Source organism: Bubalus bubalis, chromosome 21 (assembly GCF_019923935.1).
Source record: "Bubalus bubalis isolate 160015118507 breed Murrah chromosome 21, NDDB_SH_1, whole genome shotgun sequence".
Taxonomy (NCBI): domain Eukaryota; kingdom Metazoa; phylum Chordata; class Mammalia; order Artiodactyla; family Bovidae; genus Bubalus; species Bubalus bubalis.
The window spans coordinates 12,137,007-12,158,456 of record NC_059177.1 but is presented as its reverse complement, the minus strand read 5'-3'; the positions used below and the strand labels follow the sequence as shown (position 1 = coordinate 12,158,456).

Genomic DNA, 21,450 nt, shown 5'->3' with positions numbered 1-21,450 from the left:
AGTAAATCTTTAATCTAATTTTCTGTTGAAGGGCAGGTCTGTGTTCCCTCCTTGTTATTTGACCTGAGGCCAAACTTGTAGGGGATAGGGAAGTGTAATTAATTTCTTTCAGCCCTATGACAGATCAAATATATAAAAAACTATGTAGGGATACAGATAACCAGAGTAGCATAATTAATAAGATAGATCTAATTAATATATTTCAAACTATATTCCTTGAAAAATAACTGTATAAATTGGCCAAATATTAAACAAAAAAATCTAGACAAGGTCCAAAAAGTATAAATAATAAAGAAAGTATTCTCTGATCACACTGCAATAAAATGAGAAAATAATAACAAAATCAGGGGGAAAAAATGATCCCTCCATTTGATAATTTTAAAAACCTTTCTTGGAGAACTCTTAGATGGAAAAAAAAAAAAACAACAAGCCAAAATCATATAATTTCTAGGGAAGAAAAAAATTTTTAAATAGCACTTTGTATGTATGTATGTATCCATATCATAATTTGTACTGCTATACAATATTCTGTACTGTATTCACCTGTATTTCCTTCTTAAAGTCATCATATTTCTTCTGTATTTAGATAATTCATTCCCTCAGATGCATGTGCGTGCGTGTGTGAGATATGTGATAGGCTTCTAATATTTTCCCATAAAGATTATTCCAGCACCATTCTTAGTAGGTTATCATTTCTCCAGTGATTCCTCCTACCACCTCTGTCATACACCCAATTCCCATGCACACTCAAGTCTGTCTCTCTGACTGATCTGTTTGTCACTCCTTAAGTCAACACCACATAATCTAAATGCTTTATGGTAGGATTTAATCTGGTTGATCATTTGACCCCTCCTTACTTGTTTTTGTAAAAATTATCTTGGTTCTTCCCCTTTCTTTACTTTTCCATATCAATTTAAGGGTCAGATTTTCAAGCTCTTTTCTTACAACTCTTAAAACTTCATTTGTAAGTGCATTGAATTTATCTGTTACCACAGGGATTCCCTGGTAGCTCAGATGGTAAAGTGTCTGCCTGCAACGCAGAAGACCCAGGTTCAATCCCTGGGTTGGGAAGGCCCCCTGGAAAAGGAAATGGCAACCCACTCCAGTACTCTTGCCTGGAAAATGCTATGGATGGAGGAGCCTGGTAGGCTACTGTCCATGGGGTCACAAAAAGTCAGACATGACTGAGCGACTTTACTCTACAGGAAAAATTGCCACTTTTATAACGTATATAACTGTATCTCCCAATTTATATAAGCTTTCTTTTATATTCTTCCATAAGAGTTGACATCTTCTGTAAAATTCTTACGTATCTTGTCTCTAGATACATTACCATTTTGTTACTCTTTTGAATATTTCTATTGCTAAAATAAATTGATGTTATTAAATTTATGTATATTGGTTTTGCATTCAGCAACCTTGCAGAACTCCTTAACAATTATTATTCAAACAGTTATATCATCTGCAAATAATGAGGAAATTGCTTCTTTCTTTATGATTCTTATACCACTTGTTTATTTTTCCTGTCTTATTAAACTGGCCAGGACTTTCAGGACAATGCTGAATTGATGCTATAATAGTGACCATATTTCTTTTGTTCTTGGTTTTAAAGAATATGCATCTAATATTTCACTATTATCATGATGACTATGGGATTCTTATAAGATACTTCCCTTATCAAGTTATGGAAATTCCTGTTCACTTCTGGTTTAAGAGTTTCATTTTGAATGAGTATTGATTTTTATCAATATTTCTATTCTTATTATCATATAGTCTTTTATTTATTAATATAGTAGGTTACAGTAATAAATTTGCTAATCTCTTTTAATGCTTCTAGCTCGATCAATGCTGGATTCAGTTTGCCAACATTTCATTTGATCTGTCTAGGTAAATGAGGCTGACTTATAATCTTCTCTCATGAGCCAACCCTTTGGGTTGCTTTTCCATCTCTGCTTCACTGTCTTCCTTCTATATTGGCCCTGAGAACTCCAAATTCTCACTCTGCTCTGCAGAACAATTCAGCTCTCCATCCCCCCCATGGCATTTCTCAATAAGTGATCAAAGAATTTTCACTAAAAATCTCTCAGTAGCTTCTAAAACATTTGACAGATTCAGAAGAAAAAGCAATGTAATCATTTTACGCACAGATCATTTAAAAATCTGAAATGTAAAATTAATTGTCATTTACATAGAATTTCTGACTTTTCATGTTTTTTAGAGCAGTGTATGAACTTCAAGGACTGCCTTAGTTCATACTGGTTAACATGGAGTTAGTTATGGAATTAATCCTCTATCTTAATTAATGTATTTTATTGTCCTATTTCATTACGTTTACATTTGTCATTTACTTTTGTTAAACTTGCATTTTTTCATCATTACCATTGCATAGTATCACAATTAACAATGAACTATCATTGTAAAAGTGATTTGCAAAAATATAATAGTGATGAAAATAGAAAAATAAATCCTATAAGTAATAAATGGACTTCGTCAAAGCAAAAAAGCTTGACTCTGTATGTCATAAGTGGACAATCAATGTGGATAATCACACAAAAGCAGACAAAAATAAATAAGAAAACAGGGAGATGACAATGAATAATGATAAATTTTATTGGATCAATGATCCTTTTGGTCAAGTGTGTGTGTATTAGTTGCTCGGTCATGTCTGACTCTTTGCGACCCCATGGACTGTAGCCCTCCAGACTCCTCTGTTCCTGGAATTCTCCAGGCAAGAATACTGGAGTGGGTTGCCATTTCCTTCTCCAGGGAATCTTCCCAACTCAGGGGTCAAACCTAGGTCTCCTGTATTGCAGGCAGATTCTTTATTGTCTGAGCCACCAGGGAAGCCCCTTTGTTCTAATACCTAATTTATTATCTCTTAACATTTTATCAAATAATAATAGAAGACTTCCCAAAACTTCCTTGCTATATTCTAATTTATCAACCTCACTTTTAAACCAACTGACTGTCCCTAGTACAAACGCAAAAAAAAGGATTTCCAGTACAATATTGTCAAAATTCCATGTTAAATGTTGAAAGATATAAAAACTATAGAGTCATCATTTGCCTTCATAGCAAAAATAAGTACAATTATACCTTTGCTGATAAGATATAAAACTAGCTTCAAAAATAACAAATATTGTAGTTGGAAAGAAAGCAAGAAATAATCAGTACAATTCCTTTATCAGAGCTATTGGATTTCTTATAATGTGACTGGCATTTAAAAATCAATGACTGTTATGTATGTAAACAAGCAGACACTGTACTTCATAGTTGAGTAAAATGATTGAATAAATCAGTTGTCAGTATAGATTCACCATATATGTGAGAGAGAAGTATTCGATAGCTTTTTGTCCTATTTATCATGAAGCCTGATTTTAAAAGAAGAGATTTCTGGTTTAATTAAACTTAGTTTATCAATTATGAAATAGACTTTAAAAAGTACATTAACTCCTACACCAGTGTTCATAGAGGCATTATTCACAATACTTGAAAGGTGGTTTCCAAATGTCCCATCAACAGATAAATGGACAAATGTCCAAGAAATAAATGGTAAACAAAATGTGGTATGTATATATGATGAAATATTGTTCAGCCTTAAAAATGAATGAGATTCTGATATTTGCCACAACATGGATGAAGCTTTAAAATACTATGCTAAGTTAAATTTGCCAGATACGAAAAAGGACCAGTATTGTATTGATATGATTCCTCTTATACTAGGTACCTAGAATAGGCAAATTTATGGAGACAGGGAAGGTAGAATAGTGGTTGTCAGGGAACAGGGGAAGGAGAAGTGGGGAGTTGCCTAATGAGTTTCTGTTTGAGATGATGAAAAAGTTTTAGAGATGGATATACTTTGGTGATGTTTGCACAATTTTATGAATGTATTTAATGCTGCTGAATTGTATACTTAAAAATGGTTATTTAAAGTAGTAAGTTTTTTATTATATGTATTTTACCACAATGGAAAGAAAAGATAGTTAAATTGATATTAAGGAAGCTCTAGCTACATGAGCAGCAAGGAAAGGCATCACTATACCAATGGAAGATGTTGCTTCTAGATGCAGTATGGCGCTTATTGGTGAAAATAGTGGAGGTCTGTCTATAATATGCCTCCAGACCCTGATTTGCTGTTGAGGGACATCATGGAAGTTGTGATTATAAACTGATTGTGGTCACTTAGTATATGTCTCCTCAGCCAATAGGACTGAAACAAAAAGTGAGTACAGGATACTTTTGCACAGTGAATTGCAAACAACAACAACAAAAAAAGGTTTTGCAGTGTTTTCTAATAAGAAATCAAATCTTTTAAAATGAGTATGTCTGTGGCTATGCATAGCATGTCTCAGTAATATATTTAGGATGTTGAATAGTCTGGATCTTTGACTTCAGGGTCTAAATACCAGAGTTTTTGAACGATTAAATATCACAACTTCTTAAAACTGAACAGTGGTGCAAACAGCTCAGTGGCTGAGAGTTCGACACTTTCCCAGTACCAATGATTTTCTTCACTCATCAGGAAAAACACTTAAGGTGTGTTTTTGCATATTAAAAATCACATCCAAATGCTGCATCTGAACATGCAAAGATACCCTGTGAGGCTAATGTCACCAGAGAGAGGATGTAACTCCATCAGCTGCTGTCTCCCCAGCTGAGACCTTTTACCTAGCTTGCAGTGGCACTAAGCCGGGGCTCTTCTCCTCTGGTGAAACTCTGAAAATAGTCTTTAGAGAGAACTCTCTCCATAATTTCTAGATCTGCATTTGATGTGAAAGGCCAGAAATAATCCGTCAAAGCTTCCCAACAACCTATAATTCTGAGTTAAGATTTTCTAATTTAGAAAACATAAGGAGCGGGGGGAAACCCAACAAGCTATGGGAGTTGACAGCTCAAGCAGCTCCCCAGCCAGATATAGATTCTTCATGAATGATTTTAAACAGCATTTCTTCTCTCACAGATAGGAAAAAAACGTTACTGCTATTTGCTTTTTAATCTGATTTTTACTTTTAGTTAAGATACACAGATACAAGGTTTAAAAGGTCACATAGCTCCATAAAGATTCAAACAAAAACAGCAATTTCATGTTTCTCATCTTCTCACACCTAATCTGTATTTTTAGAGGCAACCACTCTGTTTGTCTTTTTTTCCTACTGCTTTCTTTGATACCTCTCATTCTCTAATAATATGCTCAGACTACTATTTAAAAACATTTTTCCACATTAGATATTATCTACTGGCTTTCTGTTATAGAAAAGAAAGGAATTAAGTCCACATATAAACACTTATTTTCTCTTTCTTAAAAGAGAAAATATTTACACTTATTTTTTCTCTTTCAAAAATTATAGCTATAATTTTTGGTTAGAGAATCAGACAATATGGACACTGCCTGACTATATATATGATGATAGAATAGTATTGCTAAGCAAATACTACTCACAACTGTATCATGCAGTATATTTTGCTTATATATATATATATATACACACACACACACACACACACACACACATATATATTGCTTTCTCTGGAATTAATAAGGACTTCATTTCTTCCTTTGCTCAGTTTTCTATATATTTATCACTAATTTGTACCCAAAGTCTTCTCCAGAGGTTTAATTATTGCTTAAGTTTACTTGAATGTATCAGATTATCCATCGATTTCTATTTTTCTTGGGAAAATTCCTCTTAGAGTCCTTCAACTGCTGCTTCAGTTTGGTCTAGATGTTCCCTCAATGTGATGAACAGATCTTTTCCAGAGATTTTTCTTTCTCCATCCTCTTTTGGATCCCATTTGTCACTTCCCTGCATCCCATATCCTCCTCTTTATTGATTACTTCCTTGTTTTGGTGGGACATATTATCTAAGCAATGGCACCCCACTCCAGTACTCTTGCCTGGAAAATCCCATGGGCGGAGGAGCCTGGTAGGCTGCAGTCCATGGGGTTGTGAAGAGTTGGACACGACTGAGCAACTTCACTTTCACTTTTCACTTTCATGCATTGGAGAAGGAAATGGCAACCCACTCCAGTGTTCTTGCCTGGAGAATCCCAGGGACGGGGGAGCCTGGTGGGCTGCCGTCTATGGGGTCACACAGAGTCGGACAGGACTGATGCGACTTAGCAACAGCAGCATCTAGTAACTTTTTTAGATGGGTTGGTGGGAAATAAATTTTCTGAGACTTGGCATATCTTTATTCTACCCTCATCCAAACAGTTTAGCTGGAGAAGCAATTCTATATTAGAAATTATTTTCCTCAAAAATTTAAGGCATTGTTCCTTTGTCTTATAACCTCCAATTTTTACTCTGAAGAAATCTGGTGCTATTTTGATTCTCAGTCCTTTGTATGTGACCTCTGATTTTCACTCCTTCAGAAAAAGTTAGGCTCTTTTGTTTGTGTAATATGTTCTCAAATTTTGTGATGTTGTGCCTTGTTATGAACATTTTTCATTCATTTTCCTGAACACTCATGGATATTTTAACTGACTAGATCCTTCAGTTTAGGGAAATTTTCTTATATTATTTGTTTGATAATTTTTTCCTGTATATTTCCTTCTCTATTTCTTTTCGGATCTCCCTTTAATCAGACATTGTACCTATTGGTCTAATTCTCTAATTTTCATATTTTTAATCACCTGTTATTTATTTCTTTTTGTTCCACTTTCTGTGAGATTTCAACTGTATTTCTAGCCTTTCTATTAATGTTTTAATTTTGCTATCATATTTTTGCTTTCCAAGTGTTCACGTTTGTCCTTTGAATGTTCTAGTTTGTAGCCTTCTGTGTGTACCCAATGTCTTCTCATCTCCTAACTCTCTAAAAATATTAATGATCGGGATATTTCCTAAATCTATTCTATCTGCATTCTCTCTTTTTCTTTTTCTTTCCTGTTTCGTTCCTTTAGTCTTTAGTGTTAGAAGTATCCTTCAGATTCCTGATGCTCAATGGCTGCCTGAATATATTAAAAGGGCAGCATCTTCCTGAGCTGTTAACCTGACTGCCAAGCTTGTAGGAACTTACTGAGGGGAAGAAGTGGGTGGGTGGCAGGGTTGCTGCCTTTTAGTACATATGTAAATTTTTCTTTCATAACCCTGTGTCAGGATGCAGCTCTCTCCCTCCTATTCAGTTGGTCTATTTCCAGATCAGAGGAGGCAGTTCCTCTCTGAATGGGTGGTGTGTGGTGGTATTTAGAAAGTCCAATTGCTTGTTAATAAAGACTTTCAAGCTCTCTTTACAAACCCACTTGCCCCTGTCTCCCTGGGCTCCACTTTCAGAGACATTTAGCATCCCTAAGTCCTAAGCAGCTCTGCTATCTGGGTTGGCTTGCTTCTGGGAACTCCCTGCTTCCAGCTTTCTAGGGTCTGCTCTGCCAGTTACCATTCATCCGTCTTCACTCTAATTTCCAAAATGCTGTTGTGTTCTCCATTATCATTGCCCTAGTGAATGTATACTTTTTTAAAAGTTCCTTTTACTACCATTTAAGAAGAATTTCCAAAAGGTTGGAGGTAAATACATGTTCAATCTGCCATATTCAATCAAAAGTCTTTTCATTTTTCATACCAGTGTTTCTGCTGATGTATGGCAAAACCAATATAATATTGTAAAGTAATTAGCCTCCAATTAAAATAAATAAATTTAAATTTAAAAAAAATTAAAAAAAGAATCTTATAATTAAAAAAAAAGTAGGGTATCTAAAATTAGGTGTGATTTATGCATGCATCTATGTCCCTTTGGGCAGTAGTTCTCAAAGGGTAGTTCCTCAGGCCAGCAGCATTAGGCTCAGCTGGGAACTTGTTAGAAATGCAAATTCTTGGGCTCTACCCCAGACTTACCGAATCAGAAACTCTGGGCTGACAACCTGGAAATCTGTGCTTGAACAAGCTTTCCATGGGGTCAGTCAGATCAGTGCTGGAGTCTGAGAACCACCGCTGTTGGTGAGTGAGGCATTCTGAACACTAGAGAAACACTCCCCTACTCTCAACCTCAGCTTCAGAGCCTTCTCCTCAAATCCAGACCCAAAATGTGTCCAACAGAATAAAAAGGCTCTTTTGAGATGACTTCCTCTAACAGGACCCATCCTCCTGAGAAAATGTGTATGAATTCAGATGCTTTTCTCTTCCATGACACCTAGTTATTTACTGCTTTAGATAGTAAACAGACCAGGATCCCTGAGGCCAGAAATGCCAGCAGGCCAAGCATGGCATTAGAAGAAAAGACAGTGGGAAGCAGAGAGGTCTGGAGAGGGGGGATGCAGTCAGATCTCCTCCCTCTTCCATATTTTCAGTCAAGTTGAGGGAGGAACTGCCAGCTTCCCTCAGGGCAGGGAGCCTTGAGGAACCTCATGGAACAGGAAGAGCTTTGTTTGGAACCCTGCGGTGGTTTCGTGCCCTCACCCTCTGCCCACCTTCAGAGCAGCAGAGGCTGCTAGTCATCCCAGCCACACACGTCCCTCCCCACCCCAGCCATCTCTGCGACTCCTCTGAGTTCCTCCATCTGCGGCTCATCTCCCTAGCTTCCCCTCATCTCCTTCCCCACCTTGGTGATGCTCTTTGCATGCTCTCCTTTGGAACAATCACAACCACTCTCCCTCTGAGCTCTCTCCAAGGTGCAGTTAACACTCCCTTTCCATCTTCCCTCCCAGATATGTCTTCACTGTCATCTATACCTTTGAAGCCTTGATAAAGATATTGGCAAGAGGGTTTTGTCTAAATGAGTTCACTTACTTGAGAGATCCTTGGAACTGGCTGGATTTCAGTGTCATCACTCTGGCGTGAGTATTTCTCCACATTGATCTGTGTATGACATTATAGGTGTGTCCAGAAAAACATCTACTTCTGCTTTATTGATTATGCCAAAGCCTTTGACTGTGTGGATCACAACAAACTGTGGAAAATTCTTTAAGAGATGACAATAGCAGACCACCTTACCTGCCTCCTGAGAAACCTGTATGCAGGTCAAGAAGGAACAGTTAGAACCAGATATGGAACAACAGACTGGTTCCAAATTGGGAAAAAAAAATACTCCAAGGCTGTATATTGTCATCCTGCTTATTTAACTTATTTGCAGAGTACATCGTGAAGTGCTGGGCTGGATGAAGCACAAGCTGGAATCAAGATTGCCAGGAGAAATATCAATAATCTCAGATACGCAGATGACACCACCCTTATGGCAGAAAGTGAAGAAGAACTAAAGAGCCTCTTGATGAAAGTGAAAGAGGAGAATGAAAAAGCTGGCTTAAAGCTCAACATTCAGAAAACTAAGATCATGGCATCTGGTCCCATCACTTCATGGTAAATAGATGGGGAAACAATGGAAACAGTGACATACTTGTGTTTTGGGGGCTCCAAAATCACTGCAGACGGTGATTGGAGCCGTGAAATTAAAAGATGCTTTTAGTTTTTGCTCCTTGGAAGAAAAGCTATGACCAACCTAGACAGCATATTAAAAAGCAGAGACATGACTTTGCCAACAATGGTCCATCTAGTCAAAGCTATGGCTTTTCCAGTAGTCATGTATGGATGTGAGAGTTGGACTATAAAGAAAGCTGAGGGATGAAGAATAGATGCTTTTGAACTGTGGTGTTGGAGAGGACTCTTGAGAGTCCCTTGAACTGCAAGGAGATCCAACTAGTCAATCCTAAAGAAAATCGGTCCTGAATATTCATTGGAAGGACTGATGCTGAAGCTGTAACTCCGATACTTTGGCCACCTGATGCGAAGAAGTGACTCATTTGAAAAGTGACTCATTTGCTGGGAAAGATTGAAGGCAGGAGGAGAAGCGGATGACAGAGGATGAGATGGTTGGATGGCATCACCGACTCAATGGACATGAGTTTGAGTAAACTCTGGGAGTTGGTGATGGACAGGGAGGCCTGGCGTGCTGCAGTCCATGAGGTCGCAAAGAGTTGGACATGATGACTGAGTGACTGAAGTGAAACAGGCTGTCATTCTGGGGGTGTTATCCTTATCTCTTTCCAGCTTCCTCATTTGGGACTCTGTGGCCCAGGGTCTCTTTGCCAAAGACTCTTGCTTTGGGAGTCATTTTCCAGGGTTAGTCCCATACCCTCAGGGAGAAGTTGGAGACCTTAAATCTGAGCTGATAATTGGTCTGTCAAAGTGGATCAGCTTCGTACCTCCTGAACATGAAGATCTTTCCCTGAGGAACCAGTGCCCAAGGAGATGGGTTGGCCACACACCATCTGCATGGTAGTACACAGAATCTTCTAGATCACAATGGTGTGGTGGTGGTTTAGCTGCTAAGTCATGTCCAACTCTTGTTATCCCATGGACTGTAGCCCACCAGGCTCCTCTGTCCATGGGATTTCCCAGATAAGAATATTGGAGTGGGTTGCCATTTCCTTCTCCAGGGAATCTTCCTGACCCAGGGATTGAACCCAGGTGTCCTGCATTGCAGGCGGATTCTTTACCACTGAGCCACCAGGGAAGTTTTTGCATCTTCTCAAAGAGGCCACTCTGAAAAATATTGCCATAATTAAATCAGGGTTCATGTCAGTCCATGGATGCAAGTGCCAGTAGATTCTCAGAGTCTGTTCTGGGTACTTCCTAGGCTTGTGTTGCCCAAAATTGTCCGTGTTTATGCTGCATAAATTCCCAAGACCCTCTTCATGCAGAGATGCTGACTGATTTCTGGTCCTACAGCTACGCTGGTGAAGTGACAGATCTCCGCGGGATCTCAGGCCTGCGGACGTTCAGAGTCCTTAGAGCTTTAAAAACCGTGTCTGTGATCCCGGGTGAGTGGCTTTAACCAGCATATTTACTCATAGAGCTTATATTGGTTTCTACAGCCTAACATCCCACTTTGATTTTCACAAACGGCCTATAAATTGCCAGAATATGGACTATTGTCCTCATTTAAGAGAGAAACTGAGGCCCAGAGAGTAGAAAACACAATCCCAAATCCTCATCACTAGAGGCAGTTGTGACCTGGAAACCTCGTGTCCTGATTCTTAGCCAGCGCTCTATCCAGAGTAACTCATGCTGTCCATAACGGACAAAAAGGTCAGGTCCTTGTTTTACATTCTCATTGTGGGATTCAGGCAAGCCTCCAGTCAGATTCTCATTTATACTTGAAACCCAAATGTAAGCTTGGAAACAGAGAAGAAGGGAAAAGGCAGTCCCAGGCTCTGGTGGTTGTCTTCCCCATTTTCATGAATCTGAACATTTAAGCCTCAGCCCTGCCTTCAGACCCACAGAAGAGAAAATAATTAGACAATTCTTGATTACAGACAATTCAGAAATGGAAATAGTCCCCCAGGGCTGATCTTATTGGGCTTCCAATATCTCTGTTACCACATGATACTCCTCAACCCCCTCTGGGTTGATGGAGGGGATGGTGAGGCCTGAGACCAGGTAATGGCCTTGAGATGGGACTCAAGGCTTCCCCCTTGTGGCCTAATGGGTTGTCTCCCCTCCCTCACCCAAAAACCCCTGCCCTCACCTGGAAACAGAAATACTTATGCTAGAGTAGAAGTCCCTTTCCACAGTTCTGCGTCTGGCTCTGCAGGAAATGACTGGAAAGTCTTTGCCAACTTCCACTGAACGAAGAAAATCATGAAGAATCATTTTCTTCATGAAGAGAATCACAGCAATAAGTAGTCAGTTCTTCCCCTTAGTATGTCTCTCACCTACTCAGCCAGGAAGACCCTGAGTTTTGTGTACAACACCTGGCCTATGGAGACTCCCCTCCTGCCTCATCTCTCTCCTGTACCCACCTCCAGAAGCTTCCTGTGGTTCCACAGATACTCATAGCTTTTGCTCATCACGCAGCCCCAGGCCACATTGCTCCTCTGTTAGGAAAGTCCCTTCTCCTCTTCACTCAATTCATACGCATCCTCAGGGTTCTGCCATGCTCTGACTTCCTCAAAGAGGCTCCCTGGTCCTTCCCATCTTCCTCAACCCCCAACCCGACCCTACTCCCACCCCCAGGCTTCTGTGATGGACTGTTTCTCTGTGTGCCCACCTACTCACTAATGCTATCGAGTTCTCTCTCACTCGTCAGACAGCCCCACAACAGACCAGTGCCTTAACCATTGCTTGGCTCCTGAGAGGGAACCAAGCAGGGCAGAGGGTGCTCAGTGGATTATTTGGCCAAAAAGACAAGGCAAGGCTAGATCGCAGCTTGCTTCTCTGCTTAGAGCTCTTTCTGTTACTTAGAAATCTGCTTTTCCAAAGAAGGTGATTTCCTTTGCCAGAGCAATAAATTATCCTTCCTTAAACAAGCAGGGGCCCCATCTGAGCAGCTATGCGGCTATGCTGCTCAGATTCTCTGTTTCTTCCTCAGTGGCTCTCAGTGTCTCTCATGGCCTCACTCTATTGCTGTGCTCATCCCTCTGTCTTTCTGTCCCTGTCTTGTTCTATCTCCCTTGTATCTCTCCCTCCCTCCCTCCATTTCGTCTTCTTCCTTTTCTTCCACCTCCTCCTCTTTCTTTCCTTTTCCTCCTCTTCCTCTTTTCCTCCTTTCTTCTTTTCTTCTTCTCCTCCTTTCTCTTGCTCTCTCTCACACACCAATGTTCCTATGGCCCCAAGCCTCAAGCTGCCTCCCAGGACTGAGATAAGGACAGACTAATAGATACCAAATGACTGGAGTGAAATTGGCAGCCTCATGCTAGGGCTAGTACCTGGAGCACAGCAGGTACTCAATAATTATTTTTTCATCAAATTGCTACTGTCTGGAATTTATTCACTTTAAGAAGATTTTAATAATGCATAGTCTGGGTCTCAGTTGCCTCATCTTTACAATTGGACAATATTCTCTTCCTATCTGCCTCTCAGGCTTATGGCAAGGTTCAAATGAGGAACTGGGCTTGAAACTGCCCTAGAGTTTGTAAAATATCTCACACCTGTGTGTAATGAAAGGGTAGGAAGGCTAAGATGCAAGCGTGCCAGGCACACGTGTGTGCTCTGTGTGTGCGACGTCATCCACGTAGAAGTATCACTGTCATCTTCCCACAGGGCTGAAGGTCATCGTGGGGGCCCTGATCCACTCGGTGAAGAAGCTGGCTGACGTGACCATTCTCACTGTCTTCTGCCTGAGTGTCTTTGCCCTGGTGGGCCTGCAGCTCTTCAAGGGCAACCTCAAGAACAAATGTGTCAAGAACTGCACCGTCGTCAATGAGACAGCCAGTTACTCCTCTCACAAAAATCGGGAGTGGAATTACTGCCAAGAGGACCAAGGTCTGGTTGGTGGGGAGTTTGACGCCTCTTCATACCTGTGCAGACATATATTTTGATTGAAATTCTTCTCATGAGTTGTGTTTTACTTTGGGGCCCCCCCATTCTCGGTTGTCCAGTGTCCCTTTCACAAGGAAATGAGTCCAGAGGCAAGTCATTCTGCCTCTGCTGGAGGATTCTGCCTCTGCACAAGGTTGAGGCCACAGCTCAGCTTCTCTCTTCCCAGATGAGACATTTCCCCTTCCCAGCTCTCAGCATACCCACGGAGGGCGCGCAGTCAAGAATATCCTCCTTGCTCAGGCAGAAGTCTCAGCAGGTGTTGCTTTCACCACTCAAGGCTTGAGTTGAGGGTTGAGAACCATATGTGAGACTTCTGCTTCTTCCTTTATTTTGCAGATTACTATACCAACAAGGAAGGCACTTCTGATCCCTTACTCTGTGGCAATGGATCTGATGCAGGGTGAGTGTTCAAGCCATAACAAAACACCAGTGCCCAGCAGCCCTTTCTCCTTTTTGTCATCAGTTCTTTCTGGGTGAAGCCTACGTTGAAAGTCCCGAGGAAAATGTGGAAATTAATAAGCCATGGCCTCTGCCATCCCAGGTTCATGGGAAGAGAGTATATGAGTAAGCTCTTGTTATGAAACAAACATCCCCAAGATTTTTGTGACTTAAAACACCAGCCATTTATTTAGCTCAGTATTCTGTGCATCTGCACCTTGGGCTGAGATCAGCCTGGTGTTCCTCTGACATTGACTGGACTCATTCATGCATCTGCAGACAATGGACAGATTAGCAGGGGTCCAGCTGATCCAGGATGGCCTCAGCTTGGGTGTCTTGTCTCTGTTCCTCATGGTTTCTCACCCCCCAGCAGACTAGCCCAGGCTTTTTCTCCTATTGGAGGCAGGATTCCAAGAGAGAGAATGGAAATGTGCAAGGTCTCTTGAGGCCTAGGCTTACAACTGGCATAATGTCACTTCTACTGCATCCTGTTGACCCAAGTTGCAAGGCACAAGTGAGTCCAGATCCAAGAAATGGAGGAACAGACTCACCTCTTGATGGGAAAACTTGCAACATCATATTGAAAGGGGTATGGAGACAGGAAAGGGAATAATTGTGGTCATTTTTGCAAACAATCTGCCCAAGAAAGGAAGTAATATTTATTAAATATGTTTTGTGTCAAATGCTCTTCATTTAGTTGTCACAACTCCATCACATGGGTTTCATTATCCTCATATAATTGAGGAAGAGACACATGCCTCAGACTTTGCAATTTCAAATTCTTTCAGCGGCCAGACACAAAACAACATGTGTCTAGAATGTGAGGAATGGGCTGGGTGGGTACCAAGACCATGAGAGTTCACGCGCCAGCCAAAGTGGCAGCCACTTCCCAGTTCAGCTTTTGGTTATCATGTGGAAACATGGATCCACTGCTTCCAGATGATCCAGGTTTTTAAAAGAGAGACAGGAAATTTCGATTTTTATGTAAACTTTCTTAACTATAAACATTGACTACAAATTCCAAAAAATATCTACATATGGTGGGCCAAACACAATATTTTAGCAATGCAAATTCAGCCAGCAATCTGCCAGTTTGTGAGCTCTGATGCATATACATAAAGATGCTGTGCTCTGGAGAACCAGTACTGTCCTAGAGGCTCCCTGGGCTGGAAAAACACAGCAAGATGATGGTGTGAGGCAGGGAGGATGTCAAGGAAGGTTTCCCAGAGGTGGTGAGGTTGAAGGGCAAACAGGATGTCTCCAGGCTGGATGAACAAGAGATGGTTTGGATGGTACCATTCCAGGTGGCAGAATAGAATGTGAGACAAAGCAAAGGCACATGGGACTCCTTAGGTCTGCCTGCTGCTTTGTGGAGCAGGTATGAGTAGAAAGAGATTAGGCAACAGATGAGAAAGGCTCATCCCTGCCCATCTCCATGGCAGGGGTGTCTGGAAGCCCAGGCCCACACAACCCCTTCCCCGAATGGCTAACAGCCCTATATTGCGTAAGTAGCACAGGGTGGGGCATGTTGGAGTTCAGCCTTCATCAGTTCCCTAAGAAAACAATCTCATCAAGAGCCGAGGGGTGGGACTAACAGAAGAATTTGAGCAACACAGGCCCCCTGGCCTCTTTCTTCATAAATGCACTTGGCATTTCGTTCTAGAGCTCAGGAAGAGGGTTGTTCTGATGTCAGTTTTCATTTGCCCTTGACTTAATTGAAACCGAGGATCTGTCAATGTCCTTTTCCCATCTGGTAATGACATTTCTCACGAGGATGGTTCCATAGTAACCCATACACTGACTGTGGTAAAGCTGTGAGGTCCGCCCGTGGGGCCCCGCTCTGACTCCGAGAGAGACCAGCTATCCTAACGGGTAGGTCCTGGCCAGGCGGGAAGAAGTGGAAAGGCCTGGGAAAGGCCTGGGGTGTCAAGTAGAGGCCAGCTTAGGTGACGGGCAGAGAGAACCTTGGTGGGCATGCTGTGAACACCAAGCCTGGGTTCTGTGCTGAGCCACAGAGAAGTCAGAGACCTGAGCAAAAGCCCATACTGACCAATGGCACTGCAGGGAGAAAGTCTGAGGTCTCAAGGTGGAGAACAAGTACCAGGAAATACTTGATGGTTTTCAGCATTCTTTCACATGTATTATTCTAGTCCATGTTTTTGGTAGCTTCTGGTTAAAAACAGCAAGAATTTTAATTCTGCATTTTACATATAATATTTACTATGCTGAAGGTACCTTGCAAGAGCCTTTGCACCATGGTCTCATTTAATTCTCTTGAGCAGTTAGCTGTTGATGCATAGCAGCTATAGTGGGGTTCTACAGAAGGCAGAGATAGGCTGCCTTAGCATTAAGTAGCAAACCTACAGGTAATGGGTTAACTAGCTCCTTGGGAAAGTGAAACCAAGAGAGTGTCCTTATATGTGGGTCTACAGAGCCTGGGAACTTGCAAATCTCCAACCAAAGTTGGAGATAGATAGAACTGGGATTGGGTTACAATCAAGTTGTCAGGCCCTAATCAATTGTATGGGTTCCTGCCTGTGTGTCTGCATGAATGTCTGGAGTAAGAAGATCCCTCAGAGACGGGTGTTGGTGGAGGAATCCTAAAGTAGAATCCCTAATTAAGAAAAAAAGCATTACCGTCTCCTCAGCCAGGTCATCCCACACAGGTGGAAAGGATCACTCACATGCCTTGAGCTTAGAGATGCTTCCCGACATCAGCTTAGCTGCTTATAATGAGAAAGAGGGACGTGGAGCCTTCCCCACCCCAGGACTCAGCAGGCAGTCATCTTCAGTTTGGCCTTTCTTCATAGATCAGTCTTCATAAGCTACTTGACAATTTTATTTCTCCTTTGAAATAAATCCATTGGCATCTGTGTGGTTTTAGACTACTGACTTCTTCTTTCTGAACCCCAGCTTCTGCATCTGTTTTTTTTTTTAAAGGATTATTGAGATGATTAAATTATAGCATTTGTGAAACACTTAGGAGAGGGAGAGGCTCAGTTATTCGGAAGTGGTGTCTTTATTGTTACATCTAATTGGTCAGTGAACTTGGCTAAGGTGTGTCCTCCTTTGAAAGACAACTCTGCAAGTGATGCCAACTGACTCAGGTTTTACTGACTGTCCCTCTTGCAGTGTGAATTTGCAAAAAGCTTATGAGGTCTTGTCTGGGCCAGCTAGTCTTCTCCAGGCCATTTCTCTCTGCATGAAACTCTGAATTGAAGGTATTATGTTACTGGGGCAAGGCCAGGCTGTGTGTGTGCGGTGGGGAGTCGGGGAGACAGGGGCAGAATCCCCTACTAGGCCCAGAAAAGTGGACTTTTGTCTAACACGCAGAAATAAATTTTCTGAGGAGATACACACATACTGACAAAATGAAAGACTTTTTTTTGTAAACGAGTGCTTGAGCAGAGCATTTTTTTTTTTAGCAGAGCATTTTTTTTTTTTTGTAAATGGGTGTTCTTCCTATGGCTTCCAGTCTCAGGGTTTATGCAGGTGGTGCTGGTTTTCCAGGTTGCCTCTGGCCAATCATTTTGCTCATGCCCATATTTGGTCTGCCTCAGGGCCCTTCCTGGTGGTGCACACATCTCTCAATCAAGACGGATTCCAGAGCAAGGGTTTCTGGGAGGTTTGCAGGATTATTAGGGGTTGGTGTCTGCTCCCTCCTTTTGGTCCCTCCTGAATTCTTCCAGTTGGTTTTGGAGGCAGTTTGTAGTTTCCTTAGTGGGACTTCTTGTCGTAACTCATGTAACAAGTTATTTTTGTGTCTGGCCATGGTGGGCAGTTTTGGTGAGTGGTTTCCTAACATTATTATCCCACTTAATGGGCAAAAGAAACTGAAGCCTAAAGAGGCTGAATGTCCAAGGTGACTCAGCTAATGAGAATAAGGCTAGGCCTTGAGCTCCAGTCTTTGACTTCAAACCCTCAGGCCTTCTGGCAGCCCTGGACTGTCTTGGCCCCAATAAACAGAAGTCTGTGTGATTGACAGCCTTATCTGTTCCTGCCGCAGCCACTGCCCTGAAGGTTACTTCTGCCTTAAGACATCTGACAACCCAGATTTTAACTATACCAGCTTTGATTCCTTCGCTTGGGCTTTTCTCTCACTGTTTCGCCTCATGACACAGGATTCCTGGGAACGCCTCTACCAGCAGGTATTGATCTGCATGTCTCCATACACACTCGGTTGGCATTTGGAGCGTTTGTTGCATGGCTACGTTTTTTCCTGGAGGGCTCTGACCACGTCAGGGGGCCATGTTATCTGCGTACACATTTCTCTTTTTTTTCTCTTGAATCTGCAGACCCTGAGGGCTTCTGGGAAAATCTATATGGTTTTTTTCGTGCTTGTTATCTTCCTGGGGTCTTTCTACCTGGTCAATTTGATCTTGGCTGTGGTCACTATGGCATATGAGGAGCAGAACCGGGCAACCATTGATGAAATTGAAGCCAAGGAGAAGACGTTCCAGGAGGCCCTGAAGATGCTCCGGACAGAGCAGGAGGTCAGTGAGGGCTGGACCTTTGTGAAGTCTGTTGTAGGCCTTTCACAGTTGGGCAGACATCTGGACCAGTGTCTTACATTAAGGCTGTCATTTTAGGGAACCATGGCAAGATTCATCTTATCTCAGGGACTATATTAGGTTAGATTTTCTCAAAAAAGAACCCAAATGAAGAGCCTGTGCAAGTGATTCACTGAGGGGTGCGCTTAGGCGGAGATCAAAGTTAGCAGGATGGAACAAGGGAAGAATTAAATAAGGCAGTGGCCTCAGCTAGAGACTGCTTTGACCTGATCCCACGGGGAACTCCAGGGTATGACTTGTTCCACAGAGGTAGCCCTACCTGGAGGCAAGAGGACTGGCCCTTCATACCTCCATGCTTGCTCAAGCCAAATGTACAGTCAAAGGAAATTTTCTGCAGAATCCTGCAGCTGTAACCCATTTACTAATGGGTTACTAAATTAGTAATGTTTACTAACATTCAAGCAGCTGGAGATGAGGGTACTGACCTGGTAAAGGAAACCTGGGCAGGGCATCAACAGAGTTTACTACAAGGGCATGAATGAGGGAAGTGACCTAGAGGTGGCTCTTGCTGCTATGTCTCAATCCAACCACCGCTCCGGTCCTGAACAGGCCTCCTCTGTTGAGAAGCCCTCACCCACCGTCTGGGGGACATGCGTTTATGCTGAGCACATCCAGATACTGTCGGCTACAGCTGCTATTCTCTCCCCTCAGGTGCTGGCAGCGCTGGGGGTCGACACAGCCTCTCTCCAGTCTCACAATGGATCCCCCTTGGCCTCCAAAACTGCCAGTGAAGGAAAACACAGAATGAAGTCAAGGGTGTCAGAGGGCTCCACAGACGACAACAAGTCACTCCGGTCTGAGTCTTACAACCAGCACCGAACGGTAAGGCACTCAGGCTTGTGCCTGAAAGATAACCCACTTTTGCAGCTTCCATGCACAATACACTGAAGTGGAAAGAGGTTGGTAGCAGAGAGATAACTGGAGGCACAGAGCCTAGGAGGATGTTTTGATAATCCACCCCCTATCCCCCCACCACCACCAACAGTGGCCTAAACTAGGGCAGGGATATTATGGATGGGGAAAAGTGTGGATTAGAAAGACTTTTATGGAAGCTAGAGGGAATCAACCAGACTAGGACTGTGGAATGTTGCAAAAGAAGGGAGAAGTCCAAAATGACTCGCAGGTTTCCAGGTTGGCCACTTAAGTAGGTGGTGATTCTAAGAGAGGCACACCAGAGGAAGAACTCTGGATTATAGATAGGCCAGGTGGTTTGAACATGCTGACCATGAGGTGTCTGCGAGCCTGCTGGGCGTCAAGGGTCAGCTTCCTTCTGACACTCTCATCTGCAGTTCTGGAGCAGGAGAGGGGTCCTTGTGCATGGTGCTGAAATCATTTAAAAGCTTCTTTCTAACCTCATGCCTCAGCTCCTCCAGCTCAAGTTCTCACCTACTGTTGGCCCAGGAGATTCTGGCACCTGTCTCATGGTAACAATCCAGCCTGGGAATACCTTCAGGACCTCGTTTCAGACCCAGTAGCAATTTTCCCTCTCATCATCACCTGCTACCTCCCACTCCAAGAGTCGCGGTACTCACCTGGTTTCCTCCCATCAGCTCCCTCTCCCTTGAAAGTCTCGTGTACCCCAGATGTACCCTTTCCACAGGCCTGAGAGATAATAACCCCTTTGTGGTAGAGCAGGCCCCACACTAGCAGTATGCGAAAGGGGCTTGACATGGTTATTTTTCAGAGCTGCTGGATCTCGCTTCCCTCTTGATCTCTTGTCCTGGTGCTCCTCTGAAAGATGCGTCATTTTTGGAATAGGATCTCGACAACCCCCAGACTTCTGTGTGCATGTCCACACGCAGACACGCTCCCACGCACTCTGGCCTCGGTGACACCCACACACCAGCATTTATGAGGGTCTGCTCTGCCTCTTTTGTGCAACACCTGGCATGAACAGGGCACAGTTCAGAAGCTGTTTCAAACTGGGGTTTGTCTGGAGCTCTGACAACCTCAGGGCAGGATGAATCCCAGCTTCTGTGGACATGTCAGTGACACTCTGAACTGGGCTTTAATTTCTGGCAGTCAACTCCACATAGATTAGCACTTGGATGTCCAATAATTGTCTGGTGTATGTGTGTGCTTGTCTCTCTAGCTAGATTTACCTTCAAAGGGCAAAAGAGGAAACATCCCTTTCTAATTCAACAACACTAGGTGCTTGGTATAAAGAGTTGACTAAAACATGGCCCATTTTTCAAGAACTTCCACTTGGGTGGAGGAGGCAGATATAAAAACAGCTATGTGTTGAATACTATATTAGGGACAGATAAATGTTGTTTGGGGAATAGGAGCAGGAACATCTATTCTTATGAGGGTGAGAGTGTATCAGGAAAGGCTTCATGAAGTAGGGGATAATTGAAGTTCTTAGTAAATAGTAAGTCCTCCAGTAACTGAGGACTGGGAGGGTTTGAGAAAGAGTGTTTTCCAGGCAGAAAGATCATGTTTGTTCTAAGGACAGGGAGATGTTGTTTGGGTACTTCCTTAGTGCTAACTGGTTGGAGTTTCTGTTTGTTAAGGCATTCCCTTCCTTCTTTCCCAGGTGCGTTATTGTAGTAAATAGACCATAGGCAGTTTTAATAAAAAGCCATTTTCTGATCAGCAGTAATGAGAGGGAGATTGGGGTAGCACTTAGCAGAGAGATGCAGCAGGGCTTTCAGGGAACACACAGGAGACCAGTTGATCTGCTTGAATGATTTTAAGGCAAGTCCAGTATTTAGATTCAGAGGCCATTGTCCACCATTTGCCAAATAGATTAATTCTGAAATATTAGGTTGTGGCCAAGGAGACACGGCTTGATAAATACAGGACCAAAATTTTCTTCTTAGTTTCTTGGTTTGCTTAGTGCCCAAGTGCATATGACTCAGTTGTCCCATCTTTAATAAGGACTTGCCAATTTTGCTCCTTTGCTTCAAAAGTAGGAAGGATACATAGATTTTATGAGTTCACAGTCCTTGGACATATATTCTAGACAAAGAGTGCTATATTTTTAATACTGAATTATAATGAAGATTGTTGTGCAGGACTAGGCTCCATCTCATCAAGAAAGCAAACTTCAATTCTGAGGGAGATGGGGATAGGTCAAGAGGGCTTTAAGTGACAAAGTGTCCCAACTTTAATAATTTAGTAAGTAAAAGAAATTAAGTAAGGGAGGGGAAATTCAGCAATATGATCTGAGTTTGATAGGAAGTCAACGTTTAG

At 42.3% G+C, this 21,450-nt stretch overlaps 1 protein-coding gene, 1 long non-coding RNA gene and 1 other non-coding gene across 4 annotated transcripts in view; all 3 read left to right on the top strand.

Annotated features, from left to right (window-relative positions):
- The first annotated feature begins 999 nt into the window (after window positions 1–999).
- Window positions 1,000–1,071, top strand: TRNAC-GCA. The gene has a single exon. It is a non-coding gene; the product is annotated as a tRNA-Cys (tRNA).
- Window positions 1,072–10,640: 9,569 nt separating this feature from the next.
- Window positions 10,641–14,199, top strand: LOC123330925. Its single transcript, XR_006547201.1, has 3 exons — window positions 10,641–10,746; window positions 12,968–13,189; window positions 13,583–14,199. It is a non-coding gene; the product is annotated as an uncharacterized LOC123330925 (long non-coding RNA).
- A 3,150-nt stretch (window positions 14,200–17,349) lies between these two features.
- The window catches only part of SCN10A (sodium voltage-gated channel alpha subunit 10), a 55,839-nt gene continuing 51,738 nt past the window's right edge, over window positions 17,350–21,450 (top strand). For both annotated transcript variants that reach the window (XM_044933492.2, XM_044933493.2), the window contains exons 1-4: window positions 17,350–17,470; window positions 17,691–17,832; window positions 17,980–18,177; window positions 18,907–19,077. In XM_044933492.2, the coding sequence (XP_044789427.2) occupies window positions 17,797–17,832; window positions 17,980–18,177; window positions 18,907–19,077 (405 nt within the window). In that variant the 5' untranslated portion in view covers window positions 17,350–17,470; window positions 17,691–17,796. The remainder of the gene's footprint in view (window positions 17,471–17,690; window positions 17,833–17,979; window positions 18,178–18,906; window positions 19,078–21,450) is intronic.